Below are 17949 nucleotides of genomic sequence, written 5' to 3' on the forward strand. Positions count from 1 at the left end.
TTGGCTCGTCGCGCGTCACGTGTTTAACCGTTGTGGGATCTGATAGTGAGGTGCCGGCCAGACCCCTTATATAGCTTCCTTGGATGCTTCACTTTCATAGTTCCTTGATAATGTGAGTAGTCACGAAAGCGCTTGGAATTTCTCTATTCTTTCAGAGTGGTTGTTTTGCATATTTTGAAATCACCTGTTCACTGTGATCTTATTGCATATATATATATATATATATATATATATATATATATATATATATATATATATATATATATATATATATATATATATACACACAAACACTGATCTCTGGCTGAAGGAGACTCGAACCTACGTGTGTGTATATTTCGCCTGCTCTTGCGAATTCCTTGCATTGTTCAAATCTCTAGTAAGGCTGATGCATGCAGGGGATGAGATGAAAAGCTGTAAGCCTTCTCCCTGAAAGCTGGCTGCCTTGGATCAAATTCTAGCGCAAGCTAGACTCCAAGGTATTGGTCCAGTGTTGGTAGATTGGTAAAGCACTGCGTACCTTGTTCCAAGGTTCGTAGGTTCGAGTCTCCTTCAGCCAGAGATCAGTGTTTGTGTACATTTCGCCTGCTCTTGCGAATTCCTTGCATATATATATATATATATATATATATATATATATATATATATATATATATATATATACATATAGGATGGGGTCCACCTCTGGTGTAAATTGTGGGACCCCCACAATTTACACCAGAGGTATATATATATATATATATATATATATATATATATATATATATATATATATATATATATATATATATATATATATATATATATATATATATATATATATATATATATATATATATATATAGGGAGGTATCACCTCTAGAACTGTCCTGGGGACGCTCATCCTCAAAGAAAAGAATAAACTTGCTTCAGGGAAAACTCAAGGTTCTCCCTGAAGCTGTTTGAAAATTTCTCCTACCACCCCGTATATTTAATATATATTTTATTTAAAGACAAAATATATTGACGAAAATACAATATGGGGTAAACCAACATAGATAACAACTCAGAGCTACATCTCGAATACTTCATTCAGCTCAGAATGCTGCAGGCATTTCCCCCTCTGGATCGCAACACTGAGTCTCTGAAAAAGGAAGTTGGCCGCCCTGTGGTCCTTGGTTTCTATGATGAGCTTTTCACCCAGCTCTTTGAGGAACTTCAGAGCACACTTGCTCCATGCTCCAAGGGTCTCCGACCCTATTGGGATGAAATTATAGCAAAGGGGATCTTCTGGGTCTCCCTGTGGCTGGCAGCTCCACCCCCTTCCACTATGGAGTATGGCAAGTAGGTGTCTGCCAATGTGGCGGCACGTGTAGTCCCAGGCAATCTGCTTTCCATCCTTCCAAGGTAGCATAATGGCTCCATCAGGACGCTTTTGACTTCCTTCAGACCTCTGTACTTGGGGTTCCCGTTGAGCTGGGCAACGGGCTGTGGCGAGGCTTCTCTTTATGATGACGTTGACCTCCTCATGTCTGGCATACTTCCCTTCTGATGTGTGACACACGAGACCATGAAGTCCGAATTGATGAGCCGTCGCCCTATCCCAAATAAACCTACATGTATGTTCGGTGAGGATGGGGGCGGCTAGGCGAAGAGCCTGTGGGTCGAGTCGAGTGCCCAGGGAGGAATTGGGAACACCTAGAAGGAAATCTCCTGAGTGTGGTGCCTTCACTGCTAGGAGACGAGCTTTGTCCTTTCCTGACGCGTTGGTGAGCATTACGTTGGCGATATTTTCCATGATCGGTTTGTCTCAGTGGGACTGTTTGTGCTCTTTGGGATGAGTTGGTCTACTGGAGGAGTCTGCTTCAGTGAACCTGGGGTCTTAAGCTCCTACAGCGCCTGTCAAGAATTCGGGGACAATCTTCTTGACTAATCCACTGGAAGCCAAACACGAAGACAGAAATGCAGGTAAAACTACCTGCAATATACCTTGGCTTGTTATTACTGCTGTTACTCCTCTTTTAAAAATTTCTTGGTCACATGCTGCAGAAATAACTGGCATAGTTGCACTGATACACACCTGCTTATAAAGATCTACGAAAGTAACACTTCAAGGTTCGAACATAGCAGCAAATTCCATTTTTTTCTCTCTCGTATAGACGTCCCACTTGACGAAGATCAACACTGAAAATTTTCGCCTGAAGTCATAATTAAATGCCATCTACAAAATGAAAGATTTCTCTAGAAATGAAGCATCTTGTGGATTCAGTGCTAACGAACCCTTCAGTATGCCACAGGATCTGTGTGAAAGACCATATTTTAACACGTTGACTATTCTGTTTGGGAGAGTTATAGGTGGAGACTCGTACCTATGAATATGTTGGGAAACTGATAATTTCCTCTCAGTGGGAAGTTTGAAGAGCTGAAGGAAATTATGGGGACGAAGATACCTTAAGTTGTCCCCTGCTTTCACGGGTGTTGTAATTCATCTTACAGCTTTTACTAAACAGCTGTCATGAGTACTGTGCTTCGTAATTTAACCACGATAGATTTTTCACAATACAACTGCTAAAGGTGTTTCGACAGATAACCGCCATGAGTGCAGTGTTACACAGTACAGCTGTCACGGGAATTGTGTTTGACAGAACATCTGTTACTCGTTTGTTTCACAAAATAACTTATCACGTTTGTTTTACAATACCACTGTTATAGGTGGTGCGCTACGCAATCACTACAGGTGTTGTGTTTGACAATACGTTTGTTATAGAAGTCTAATTTCACAAAACAACTGTCACAGGTATTACATTGGTGTTTCACATTATAACTGTCACAGGTGTTTAATAAAACGACTGTCAAGAATGTTTAGTTTAACACTCCACTATACTTATATGGTTTATAAGTGTTTATAAGTATTTGTAAGTTATAAGTTTGAAAGTATTTACAAGTTTATAATTATTTATAATTATAAGTTTATAAGTATAAGTTATAAGTTTATAAGTATTTATAAGCTATATGTTTAGAAGTATTTATAAGTTATAATTTTATAAGTATTTATAAGTTTATAAGTGTTTATAAGTATTTATAAGTTTTAAGAGTATAAATGCTTATGAGTAGTTTACAAGTGTTGTTACAAGTGTTGTAAGTGTTGTGTGTTGCACAATCAAACAACTCTAGCAGGTGCTGTAACTTATAAAACAAGTTTCACAGGTGTTTCACAATGCAGTTGCCTTAAGAGTTTGACAATACAAAAGTCGCGACTGTTGTAGTGCTGTGTCAGGTGTTGTGTTGCATAGTGCAACTATCACGGGTGTTTCAAAATACTATCATCGCTGGTTCATAATACAGATGTCAGATGTGTTTCACATTACAGTTTTGCGTTTATTACATAATGCAACCAACAGTTATCAGTGTTACACAATACATCACAATACAACTCTCACCGGTGAAATATTTAACTATACGACTCTCACTTGTTTTTTTCCACAATGAAATTGCCACGTGATTTCTTCACAATGATGAGTATTTCACAATACAGTGTCGTGTATGACCCCGTACTCAGATGAGTAGAAACTAGCCTTAGATTTGACAGATGCGCATTTACTGCAGCAGATATTTGAGTGATGTGCGCCTAAGAGATATGCTCGGTACAGTACTAACTCCCATATCCTTCTCCTTGAGTAAGGTTTACAGCCTTTACCCCTAAAGCTTGAACTCTATCTTCAGTCTTTGCCCTTTCTCAATCTTCTTTTGCATTTGCTGGGGTTAATTAAATTCCAGTAGCCATTTGTCAGATCAGAACTGTAGCTAGTCCAGTTCAATTTATGGCCTTTCCTGGCCCACATTTGTGGCCTTTTCTGGTCCACTTCCGCTTGCATTTTCCTAATTAACTTCACATTATCTGTGAACAGGAAGTAAACGAGTGATTGTCCTTCAAGAAGAGTCGGAAAAGGTGCATATGAGGAGTGGGGTTCCAGCATGGATCAGTACTAGAGGCTGTGTTATTTCTAGCATACGTAAACGACAGGAGAGAAAGGATAGAGTCAGAGGTATCCCAGTTTCCAGATGTGTGTGTGTGTGTGTGTGTGTGTGTGTATACTCATCTAATTGTGGTTGTAGGGGTCGAGTCATAGCCCCTGACCCCGCCTCTTCACTGGTCGCTACTAGGCCCTCTCCCTCCCTGCTCCATGAGTTTTATCATACCTCGTCTTACAACTATGTATGGTTCCTGCCTCCACTACGTCACTTACCAGACTATTCCATTTACTGACAACTTTATGAGTAAAGAAATACTTCCTAACATCTCTTTGATTCATCTGAGTCTTCAACTTCCAACTGTGGCCCCTTTTTTCTGTCTCCCATCTCTGGAACATCCTGTCTCTGTCCACCTTGCCAATTCCTCGCAGTACTTTGTATGTCGTTATTATGTCTCCCCTAACCATCCTGTCCGCCAATGTTGTCAGACAGATTTCCCTTAATCTTTCTTTTCTTCGTAGGGCATTGCCCTTTCTGTTTCCACTGTAAATACTTCCTTAAATCTCATGTTGACCTCCTCACAAACTTCTTCCTCGTTTATTGTGAGGTCCCCACCTTCCTTCCTCTGTGTGTGTACTCACCTAGTTGTACTCACCTAGTTGTCGTTGCAGGGGTCGATTCACAGCTCCTGGCCTAGCCTCTTCACTGGTCGCAACTAGGTCACTTTCCTGCTCCATGAACTTTATCATACCTCTTAAAAGTGTGTGTGTGTGTGTGTGTGTGTGTGTGTGTGTGTGTGTGTGTGTGTGTGTGTGTGTGTGTGTGTGTGTGTGTGTGTGTGTGTGTGTGTACTCACCTAATTATGGTTGCAGGGGTCGATACTCAGCTCCTGGCCCCGCCTCTTCAGTGTACGCTACTAGGTCCTCTCTCTCCCTGCTCCATGAGCTTTATCTTACCTCGTCTTAAAGCTATGTATGATTCCTGCCTCCACTATGTCACTTGCTAGATTATTCCACTTCCTGACTATGACTAAAGAAATACTTCCTAACATCCCTTTGACTTATCTGAGTCTTAAATTTCCAAGTCTGGCCCCTTGTTTCTGTGTCCTCCCATCTCTGGAACATCCTGTCTCTATCCACCTTGTCTATTCCACGCAGTATTTTGTCTGTCGTTATCATGTCTCCCCTGACCCCCCTGTCCTCAAGTGCCGTCAGGCCAATTTCCCTTAACCTTTCTTCATAGGACATTCCCCTGAGCTCTGGAACTAACCTTGCCGCAAACCTTTGCTACAAGGTTAGTGCTTGACCAGATGTGGGTTCCAAACTGGTGCTGCATACTCCAGCATGAGCCTGACGTACACAGTGTACAGTGTCTTGAACGATTCCTTATTAAGGTATCGGAACGCTATTCTCAGATTTGCCAGGCGCCCATATGCTGCAGCAGTTATCTGGTTGATGTGTGCTTTTGGAGATGTGCTCGGTGTTATACTCACCCCAAGATCTGTCTGCTGTCTACTTTGCCCTTCCCCAGTCTTCACGACTTTGCATTTGGCTTGGTTAAATTAGAGGAGCCAACTGCTGGACCAAGTGTCCAGCCTGTCCAGGTCTCTTTGAAGTCCTGCCTGGTCATCATCTGATTTAATTCTCCTCATTAACTTCTCATCATCTGCGAACAGGGATACTTCTAAGTCTATCCCTTCCATCATGTGATTCACAGTTACCAAAAATAGCACTGGTCCTAGGATCGACCCCTGTGGGACCCCGCTCGTCACAGGTGCCCACTGTGATACCTCATCATGTACCATAACTCATTGTTGCCTCCCTGTCAGGTATTCTCTGATCCTGTGTAGTGCCCCTCCTGTTATACGCGCCTGATCCTCTAGCTTCTGCACTAATCTCTTGTGAGGAACTGTGTCGTAGGCCTTCTTGCAGTCCAGGTAAATGCAATCAACCCACCCCTCTCTCTCGTGTCTTACTTCTGTTACTTTGTCATAAAACTCCAGAAGGTTTGTGACACAGGATTTGCCTTCCATGAATCCGTGATGGTTGTTGTTTATATTTTTGTTCCGTTCCAGGTGCTCCACCACTCTCCTCCTGATAATCTTCTCCCTGACTTTGCATACTATACACGTGAGAAACACTGGTCTATAGTTTAGTGTCTCTTTTGTGTCTCCTTTTTTAAAGATGGGAAATACATTTACCGTCTTCCATACCTCAGGTAGTTCCCCAGTGTCAAGGAATGTTGATAAATTAGACACATGTGCAACTCTTGGGTATCTTTATTGAGGAACGTTTCGCCACATAGTGGCTTCATCAGTCCATACAAAGGATAATCTTGAAGAACAGGAGGAGAATGAGGTAATCAGTCCCTCAGCCTTGAGTCTATGTGGTCAGTCCATCAATCTTGAATAGATTACGGCATAAGTGCAGTGAAGCAGCTTATAAACCGTAGGCAGGAGAGGTGCAGCAGTCGTAGGTGGTGTCACATTTGTTCAATGTGGAAGTAGGTCGTGCCAAAGGGTTAGGCAAGCGAAGAATTCCCAAGTATTAAGATCCCAAGAAGTTGCAGTGTTTGACAGGATTGTAGATGAATGGTTCAGAGAACCGACACGTTGATAAATTAAACACATGTGCAACTCTTGGATATCTTTATTGCGGAAACGTTTCCTCAATAAAGATACCCAAGAGTTGCACATGTGTCTAATTTATCAACGTGTCGGTTCTCTGAACCATTCATCTACAATTCAAGGGATGTGTTGAAGATTGTGGTTAGTGGCACACACAGCATTTCTGCTCTCTCTCAAAGAATCCACGGGGAGATGTTGTCCGGTCCCATTGCCTTTGAAATATCAAGGTCCCTTAGCAGCTTCTTCACCTCCTCCTCAGTTGTGTGTATGTCATCCAATACTTGTTGGTATATTCCTTGTTGGTTTATCCCCTCTGTTCTGTCTTCCCAGAGTCCTTCCTGTCTCCACTGTAAATACTTCCTTAAATCTCGTGTTAAGTTCCTCACATACCTCTAGATCGTTTCTTGTGAGTTCCCCACCTTCTTTCTTCAGCCTGATCACCTGGTCTTTGACTGTTGTCTTCTGTTGACTTGACTTTCGATGCTATGTCGTTTTCGTTCTGTCGTTGGGCCTCCCTCATCTGTGCATACTCGTTTCTGGCTCTTCGACTAATCTCTTTATTTTCCTGGGTTCTTTGCCTTCTGTACCTTTGCCATGTGTGTGTGTACTCACCTATTTGTACTCACCTATTTGTGGTTGCAGGGGTCGAGTCCTAGCTCCTGGCCCCGCCTCTTCACCGGTTGCTACTGGGTCCTCTCTCTCCCCGCTCCATGAGCTTTATCATACCTCGTCTTAAAACTATGTATGGTTCCTGCCTCCACTACATCACTTTCTAGGCTATTCCACTGCCTGACAACTCTATGACTGAAGAAATACTTCCTAATATCTCTCTGACTCATCTGTGTCTTCAACTTCCAATTGTGACCTCTTGTTTCTGTGTCCCCTCCCTGGAACATCCTGTCTTTGTCCACCTTGTCTATTCCGCGCAGTATTTTGTATGTCGTTATCATGTCTCCCCTGACCCTCCTGTCCTCTAGTGTCGTCAGGCCGATTTCCCTTAACCTTTCTTCATAAGACATTCCCCTTAGCTCTGGGACTAACCTTGTCGCAAACCTTTGCACTTTCTCTAGTTTCTTGACGTGCTTTATCAAGTGCGGGTTCCAAACAGGTGCTGCATACTCCAGTATGGGCCTGACGTACACGGTGTACAGTGTCTTGAACGATTCCTTATTAAGGTATCGGAACGCTGTTCTCAGGTTTGCCAGGCGCCCAAGATCTTTCTCCTTGAGCGAGGTTTGCAGTCTTTGGCCACGTAACCTATACTCTGTCTGCCTTCTTTGCCCTTCCCCTATCTTCATGACTTTGCATTTGGCGGGATTAAATTCGAGAAGCCAGTTGCTGGACCAGGTGTCCAGTCTGTCCAGGTCTCTTTGAAGTCCTGCCCGGTCCTCATCTGATTTAATTCTCCTCATTAACTTCACATCGTCTGCGAACAGGGACACTTCTGAGTCTAACCCTTCCATCATGTCGTTCACATATACCAAAAGTAGCACTGGTCCTAGGACCGACCCCTGTGGGACCCCGCTCGTCACAGGTGCCCATTGTGATACATCATTACGTACCATGACTCGTTGTTGCCTCCCTGTCAGGTATTCTCTGATCCATTGCAGTGCCCTTCCTGTTATATGAGCCTGATCCTCTAGCTTCTGCACTAATCTCTTGTGAGGAACTGTGTCAAAGGCCTTCTTGCAGTCCAAGAAGATGCAATCAACCCACCACTCTGTCTCGTGTCTTACTTCTGTTACTTTATCATAAAACTCCAGAAGGTTTGTGACACAGGATTTTCCTTCCATGAATCCGTGCTGGTTGGCGTTTATAATCTTGTTCCGTTCCAGGTGCTCCACCACTCTCCTCCTGATAATCTTCTCCATAACTTTGCATACTATACACGTCAGTGACACAGGTCTATAGTTTAGTGCCTCTTTTCTGTCTCCTTTTTTAAAAATGGGAACTACATTTGCCGTCTTCCATACCTCAGGTAGTTGCCCAGTTTCCAGGGACGTGTTGAAGATTGTGGCAAGTGGCACACACAACATTGTGTGTGTGTGTGTGTGTGTGTGTGTGTGTGTGTGTGTGTGTGTGTGTGTGTGTGTGTGTGTGTGTGTGTGTGTGTGCGTGTGTGTGCACGCTCATGCGTGCGCTTTTCCTCACTGCTTCAGCCAGATACTGTATCAGTATGTAAACATAACCTCCGGCAAGTTTGCTTTTCCTGTGTAAGCACGATTTTCTCTCTCGCCTCCTGTGTCAGCTGATTCATACCTCCCAGTGTACCTGCTTCCTCCAGTGTAGCTGACTCCATCGTCAACTTACTCCAGCGTCAGGCGCCTCCAGCGTCAGCTGACTCCAGCGTCCGGTGACTCTTACAATGCAGCTGACTCTTACAGTGCAGCCGACTCTGCATTGCTTGTCTCCTGCACATTTTTGGTTGGTTGATCAGATATAAAGCTTATCAACTAAAGAAGCTTTATTTAAGCTGCATGTAACCTGTACTTCATCAGTCGATGGTACTTTATTCTTGTATAAGATTTTAATCCATTAATAAGAGAATAAACACTGTGAGTAAACTTTACTTAACTCTCAGTGTATATTCACTTTACACCGCTTTGAATATGTAACCTTACCTGAGTTATCTAACTCCTATGTTACCTTCAATGTTTAATAAATAATACGTCTTTCGGTTCATTTTTTATTCGGGTAATTTTTTCTATAATACTAAATTAGTTAAAAAATAATATAATTGAAATCCGTACGATTCGGAGGAATTAAACTCTGGAGGATCATACAGGAATAAAACCAGTCCCTGGGGTACCCTGTTTCATACTCTCATCCATCTGATGATTACACTCTTTCCACGACTTTTTGTCTTCTGTCTGTTAAGAATTCGTTGATTCATTTGAGTACTTTTCCTTATCTATGGATCAGTCTCACATGTGGTACTGTATCACATGACTTTTTTTGCAATTCGAGAAATTGTAGTCGACCCAGCTATATCATTCTTGCCTAATTCCTATAAAAAAAAAACAAATCATAAAATTTAGGAAAAATTCATAAGGCAAGATATTCATTACCTTAAATTGTGCTAGTGTTCTGTAGTGAATTTTCACTTCTCCAATCATTTTCTTTCTGTCTTTTCCAAGAATTTACACAGTACACATGTCACTGCTGCTATTCTTGCCTATTTTTCTGCAGCTATACAAGTCTCCCATTCGTAATTTTCCAACTTCAAATACATTTGTTCAATATCCAGTAGCCTGTTCTGTACTTGCAATAGACTAGGTAATTAAATTCGTCTGCCCGATTTTCCCCCATCTCCCCAGTATTCATGGGGATATATTGTCAAATTTCTAAGCTTCGTGTTGTTAAGTTGATACAGCTGTTTCATCACTTCCTCCTTCGATGTCTGAATGTATTCCAGCTTCATCAACACTGTTTAACCCCTCATGCTTATGGGTAATATTACTGCTTCCTCATTAAATGATTCCTTGAATTTTCTGCTCAGTTCCACGTTTAACTCTCTGTAAGTTCCTCCTTTTCTTCTTATCGCTTGATCTTTAGCCGCTGCCTTCCTTCTTAGATATCTGTAGAACAGCGTTGGTTCTGATCTTGCCTTTAATGTAATTATCTTCTCAAATTTTAATTCAGTACTTTAAGGTTCTCATTATTCATCCCAACATTTTCCTTACGGTTGAAATAATGACTCTGTTGTGCTCCTCGCAAGATCTTCCGTATTTATGACTTCTAATCCTTCACGTTAGTTTTATGGGGAATTAAGTAGTGAAAATTAGTTTTATACTCCGTTCTACCTCGAATTTCCTCAAAGTTTTTCATAATTATGTAACTAAAGCTTGCCCTCATTGAAAAATCACATTGCTTTTGCTGCTCACTGACAGATTTAGTGTCCTCATCGGACGACACTCTCTTATATGGTCAGCAAAGGATGATGTGGTGCTATGATTTACATTCCTGCGTATGTCAGATATGAGGATGAGGAAAAGGATGAGGGGCGAGTATTGTGCTCTTTTTTTGGGGGGGGAGGAAAGCAAGGTTTTTAACTGTAGCTGCCTCAGACTGGACTTTATTTACTATTACACTTTGGTTTTATTTATCAGAAAGTTAATAATCTATCTGCCTACATTTTAAGTTTTTCCTTTAGCACACATTTTCTGAGCTGTAACTCCATAACTGTACTTGTCGAAGGCGTTTGTGAAAGTCTGAATACTACTTTTGCTTTCTGTTTGTCCTCTAGTGCATCATGGGAAAAAACATGTCATAGTGGCCCAGTAGTTACAAGAAGCAGAAGCGACCTGCTTTGAACCCAAGCTGCCCTGCAATGTTCATTTGCTTGGGAATGCAAGTGGTTATCGATCTTGAATCTTAGAATCATTTCAAAGGTTTTTATAACATGAGATGTTAGAAATATCGGTCAGCAATTTTTTGCAACTGCTTTGTTGCAACCATTGTGAAATAGAGACCATGCGATGACCTCCTTGTCAAAGGTCCGTAGAACATTTTAGGCCCATGATAGGTTTTTTCGCACCTCTTGATGAACATAGAGTTCCATGAGTCTAGGCCTTGGGCAGAGTTCAAGGACATGTTGTCAATGACTTTTTCTAATTCCGACAGTGTTGGGTTATGTCAGAAATTTTGAAGACATTGACAGTATTGTGAGTCTCATGAATACATTCCGAGTGTCGACCTTTAGTCTGGTTAACGGCTCACTAAACACAGAGTTATATATATATTAAGATTTCGGTATTTCACTCATTTCATTGCTGTCATTAGTGTGGTCTTCGCTCTGGATTTCACATATGAGAAGAACTATTCTGAATTTATTAAAGTTTCAGTAGTTGCTTATAGCATCCTTTTGTCTTTTCTGGAATCAAGATTATTCTTTTAATTTGAGTTCATTATCTTTTATTTCTCTAGCCAGCACTTCCTTCTCAGATAGTCTAGCACTCTCGAAAACCTTTGTGATTCTTCGTCTTTGCCTGTAAATGGCGCATCTATCTCTTTCTAATTACATCTCTTCTATTTTCTTCAGTGGTATTTGCTTTTAGTATACTGGTAGTGCTACAGAGTTGATCCTTTCAAGACACTGGTTTGGATCCAAGTTTTTTAAAACATCTTCCCATCATGTTTTGATTTATTTGATCCCAGTTAATGGTCTTGTTGTTAAAGTTGATGTTGGTGAAAACACCCTCATGACTTGGTGCGTTTTCCTGATCAGGGGCCCAGTGCTTGTAGGTCAGAACTTCATTAAGGTGTTCTGGATAGGACCGTATATTAATATTACTGTTTCCTTATGTCCTCCGGTTAAAGTAATTTCAGTTGTGTAGTAATGAACCTATATTGAGGTTTTCTAATTGATCAAAATTCCATTGGTTCTTAATCATTAATGTCCCTTCACCTTCTCCATTTTTTCTTCCCAATCTCAATTAATGGTATTTGTAAGAGAACATTGCATTGTTTATTACTCATAAGAGCCTTGTCTTTGTAAGAGATACGAAGTCCGGATTTTCCTTCGCTGGATATTTTTTTTTTTTTTTTTGTATTTCCATCTGCATTTTCTAGGATTGTCTGCATCTCCAAGTTTCCTAGAAAAGGTTGTGATGGTATTGTGGACAGAAGGGAGAAGGGAAAAGTGAGGGGTGGAAGAGAAGTAAAGAGGGATTGGAAGTGTGGCAACTTGAAGAAGGGAGGGTGTAAAGAAGTATTGGAGAGGAATTGGCTGAAACGTCTTACTCAGTGCCATTTGGGAATCTTTACTGAGGAAACGTTTCGCCAGCAAGTGCCTACTTCAGTCCAACACAGAAAGAAACGGAAAAAGACGAGGAAGAGTCTGAGGTAATCACTTTTTCAACGTGGAGGCCATGATCTTCAGTCCATCAGTCTTGACAAACGTACAGCAGATGTTTGTAGAAGTGGCTTATAAACAGCAGTCAGGTGAGTAGAAACAGGAGGCGGAGTCACTACTGGAAAAATCCACTAGTGTAAGTAGGTCAGGCATATCGGTTAGGCAAGCGTACAATAATTACCTGTATCAAGATCCCAAGATTTTACTGTGTCTTACAGATGTGATGAAAATTATTTAGAAAATTGACTACTCTTACTAGGTAATATCTCATTTCTAAGATTCATCAGCTGTTAAAGGAGAAGAGGAAAAAATCCACATTTTTTCCTCATAAAAATCACAAATGTGAACCTACACACTTCAGTAACATTCAACCTTCGTCGAAGAAGGATACATAAGCGATAAATGTTTGAAGGCAATCAGAAGAGGCTTTTAAATGTTATCCTACCCAGTCCTAGAACTTCGATATGGTTTATTTAACATTAACCGCAGGACAATTGTATACATCAATAGTTACATGAACCCTTTTTTCAGTGAATTCAGATCATTTACTCTAAATTTAAATAATAAGAGGTAATTAAATAAAAATTAAATCTAGGTTTTCAGCATCAGTAACCCTGGGAACGCCAGAGTAGCATCTCTAGGGGGCAACACTGCCATGTTGCTGGAGTTGTAATGTTCATTTCAAGTGGTCGTATACTACTTCCGACGTCAGGAAAACGACAATAAATACTTTTAGACACTTTATACCCTCAATAAATTCACGCAGAATTGCTTGAATTCGTCAGTGACTTCGATTAACCAGACCCTGAGAAATCACAGTCGTGTTCAACGAAATGTTCCACAGCTTCAGCATGTTCAACTTTAGCCAACAGGTCCAGCTGTTTTCTTGATCTACATTGTCCCAGAAGCTTGTTCACATGTCACACGACTATCATCAGGTATCATATCACACCGTACAGCTCTCATTAAAGACTAGTTTAATTTAACATGCGGTAATAAAGCAAATCCCATTTAACACCATTAAATTACCATTTTAATTATTAATGGTAATAAATTTGCGTTTGATTGTTTTCTAACGTTCGTTCAGTATCGTATTGATCCGTATTACAATCTAGTGTTCCTGTGGTCTTTCGCAAAATCTTTTATTAACGTTAAGATATTATCATTTATTTAATGTAACAATAGACAAACACACGTGTAATACACTAGTTTCTGGAAGGTGTTAAGTAAAAGCAGACTTGACCGTTTTGTGGTGCAGCAGTGTCCAAAAATCTTCCCAGATCTATAACGCTCATAGGACTGGAATGTCTGATAAAATTAGCCTGCTAATGTTAGGATAGTTCCCCCCCCCCCCACCACCACCCTATTTACTGACTTAAATCGTTCTACCAAATCATTTTTATTGTACTTTCTTTGACTCTCAGTCTTTATATTTCAATAGATGTCGGGGTCACCATACTATTTCCTCAAAATACATGTTCTGAACACAAATTAGTGATAGTTATGGTAATGAAAGTATTTATCAGTGTGATAATGTTCGTATGTGTTAAGAATGAGGATAGCCAGCAGTAACAGCCAGAAGTAACAGCTTGGGTGATCAGGCCTTGATCCACCACAAGGCCTGGTCTCAGACCGGGCCGCGGGGGCGTTGACCCCCGAAACCTTTTCCAGGTAAACTCCAGGTATGATTAACGTGTCGAAAATTTTTATCAATAAATTTTCATTAATCAAACATTTGACAGGAAAAAAATACATATATATAAGTGAAAATAAAACAGAGAGATAATTTTGAAATTATCTTTAATTTAGGTAATAATAATAATGATAATAATAATATTAATAATAATAATAATAATAATAATAATAATAATAATAATTAATAATAACTGAACCTGCCTAGGCTATTGTATGTTACACATATTTACGTAATAGATATATATAATTTATATTTTGACTATATACATTGGAAGCAAAATTACATGAACATATTTTCTTAAATTTTAGTTTGTATTTCCTTATGCTTCTTACACACCTTCCTTACGTCACAAGAATGAATGGTGGACAGATGTTGTGAGACAGGTGTTGTAATACAGGTGTTGTGATACAGGTGCTGTTTGGCATGCCTTGTCGAACAAGTGATATAAGGTGAGCATTTTTAAGCAGTTGTTGTCCAGCAGGTGTTATCGAAGGTGTTGTCGAACAGGTGAGCATTTTTCGGTAGGTATTGTGAAGCTTTAGTTGCTGGGCAGATGTTTTGTGGCAAGTGTTGTGGGGCAGATATTATGAGGTAGATGCTCTGAGGCAGGTGTTGTGAGACAGATGTTGTGGGGCAGGTGTTGTGAGACAGGTGTTGTGAGGCAGGTACTGAGAGGTAACTATCGTGAAACAGGTGTCGTTGGCAGGTGTAGTGAGATAAGACTGGATCCTGGATCTCCAAATGACAATCGTTCATACCTCCGTGTTGCAATCCATTCCTCAGCGCAGTAAAACACCAGCGTACAGCCATAGGAGAGCTGTATATGCCTGGATTCACGTGTAAGAGTTTGAAAAACACATTCGTATATGTGGCTGTGTTTTAGTCCCAGTGTGCATGATTTCCTATTGGCATTTTGTTAGCCATAACGTACGTTATCAGCCATGTTAAACATCAGCCAGCACGTTCACTTTTTTCAAGAATTTGTACTGATAATTATATGTGATAAGTCCCACGGTTTCGAGCACCATTCAGGCACCTATCTTTTGCACGCGTAAATGAACTTTGTTAACAGATATATACAGTAACTTTTGATATGAGATTAGAAAACGAAAATAGCCTATTGACATACTGTAGTTGGTCTGATTTCCACCTCATGACTTGTTTCATTACGTGGGCAACGTAATCTCTCCCTACACTAGGATGGATCTGAAAGCCTAGAAAAGCCGTGATGCATTTCAGTACGTTTCATGCTAGGTAGGAAGCCCGCATCATTGCAAAGAATCTGGGGCTGCACCTCACTGTTTAATCATAGATAAGTTAAATCCACATATTAAAATAGAAGTAATTAAGTCTTGTTATATTTAAGCACTATCAAGTTACATTTATCTTTCCTCAGCAAAATGCTAACGTATCATGTGGGGTTCGAACACGTGGATAGGGTAAAGTAATACTCACGTAGGCTGGTAGTACGTATATTACGGATAATGTGGGTAGCGCTAAACAGCCGGCCTGCCTCCTTGCTCACTCTCGTATAACTGACTGCCCACAATACCCATATGTGAGGGGGTCTTTGAATACTGCTGTGGTCAGCACAATATGAATACAGACAGTGACTCAGGCAGAGATGGTTGGTAGTGAGTCATCTACTGGTACACTGGTTACTGGTAACTGGTTACTACTACTGAGAAACGTTCTATTCTCGTACTATGTATTTCATTATATATAAATAAAAATAATAATAATAATGGCATAGTTACTACCAGATATATTTATATAAATCAAAGTTGTATCAGTTTTCGTCAACAGTTAATAACAATCACTCAAGGTATATCCGATCATGTAAATACTGAAATTACACTTTAAACCCAGTTTAGAGGGATTATTGGATTACTGAGCAGTCGATAATAAGTTTTTTACGGTCTCGAAAACCATATATAATAGAATAACATTTAAAACTATGAATCATTTATCACTAAAGTTATATACAACACATGTGTATTCATATGCGCATATGTGAGTTCAGTTTAATCCATGTATAACGGATTAGTATCGATTGGATTTTCACACTTTATTTACTGTATGTTGGTGGCTAACAGCCATTTTCCCTGAAGGCAGAAATCTTTTTGAGGAAGCTGTAATAGATTTTTCATATTACAAGTGCATGTGGTCGTAACTGCGGCTTAAGGTTCAGTATGGCAAGAAACGTTGCTGTCACGTGATGTTACGCAAGGCTTCTATAATGAGTGGGTCAGTACAGAACCTGCTGACCGGGACACAAGACAGAGCTCAGCAGAAATGACTTAGCTTTGGTCTACCCTGTCTACCCTGCTGTTTCTCTCTCAGCAGAAATGACTTAGCTTTGGTCTACCCTGTCTACCCTGCTGTTTCTCTCTCAGCAGACATGACTTAGCTTTGGTCTACCCTGTCTACCCTGCTGTTTCTCTCTCAGCAGAAATGACTTAGCTTTGGTCTACCCTGCTGTTTCTCTCTCAGCAGACATGACTTAGCTTTGGTCTACCCTGTCTACCCTGCTGTTTCTCTCTCAGCAGACATGACTTAGCTTTGGTCTACCCTGTCTACCCTGCTGTTTCTCTCTCAGTAGACATGACTTAGCTTTGGTCTACCCTGTCTACCCTGCTGTTTCTCTCTCAGTAGACATGACTTAGCTTTGGTCCACCCTGTCTACCCTGCTGTTTCTCTCTCAGCACACATGACTTAGCTTTGGTCTACCCTGTCTACCCTGCTGTTTCTCTCTCCCTTTCTCTCTTGCTCTCTTTCTCGCCCGCCAACAGCACTCGCCTCAACAGTCACACCCATCACAACTCATCCCAACAAACACCAACACAAGCTCATTACATTTTTTTTTAATAAACAATTGACTCACAACCAGTGTGTAATTCCGTAAGTGATTTTTATTGTCTCTTTTTTGTAACATTTGATTTTACAGAGAGGAAACCGATATAAAATAATATTTACTGTACATTCATTTTTTACAATGCTTAAGCGTAGCAGTAATTAACTGCTGGTAATGGGCATAGTTGAAGCATTTGAAAGAAATGTGTAATTGACATTAATTGTGATGCTCCACTTAATATAAATATATATATACGTATATATATATATATATATATATATATATATATATATATATATATATATATATATATATATATATATATATATATATATATATATATATATATATATATATATATATATATATATATATATATATATATATATATATATATATATATATATATATATATATATATATATATATATATATATATATATATATATATATATATATATATATATATATATAATTGTATATATATATTTATATATATAATTGTATATATATATTTATATATATATATATATATATACATATATATAAATATATATATATATATATATATATATATATATATATATATATATATATATATATATATATATATATATATACATTTTCTAGAACAAGAATCAACAGGTAAGCGTATTACTGGGTTTATATCATATCTACATACAATGAATGACAGAAGTAGAACGACCGCTGTTTGACATATATAGTGAGTGGAGAACGACAACGTCAGTTGTCTACCATATAAAATGAATGACAGGGCAGATGTCACGAGTCGTGAATATTCAGGGTATTGATTATCTTGTATATGTTATTGCTATACACGCGGCTTAAATTGTGACTGTCATACATGCATGATGGATGACTATCAACACATGTATAAAGAGCGACTTATACATGCATGGCGAATGACAGCCACCTTTCAATAATGAATGACCGTCAAGCATGCATGA

The 17949-nt window shown here is 39.6% G+C and overlaps 1 protein-coding gene across 1 annotated transcript in view; it reads right to left on the bottom strand.

Annotated features, from left to right (window-relative positions):
• Positions 1 to 14806: 14806 nt before the first annotated feature.
• The window catches only part of LOC128684022 (uncharacterized), a 319563-nt gene continuing 316420 nt past the window's right edge, over positions 14807 to 17949 (bottom strand). Inside the window, exon 10 of the mRNA XM_070093438.1 lies at positions 14807 to 14954. Within this exon, the coding sequence (XP_069949539.1) occupies positions 14807 to 14954 (148 nt within the window). The remainder of the gene's footprint in view (positions 14955 to 17949) is intronic.

The sequence above is a fragment of the Cherax quadricarinatus genome, chromosome 3, assembly GCF_038502225.1.
Source record: "Cherax quadricarinatus isolate ZL_2023a chromosome 3, ASM3850222v1, whole genome shotgun sequence".
NCBI lineage: Eukaryota > Metazoa > Arthropoda > Malacostraca > Decapoda > Parastacidae > Cherax > Cherax quadricarinatus.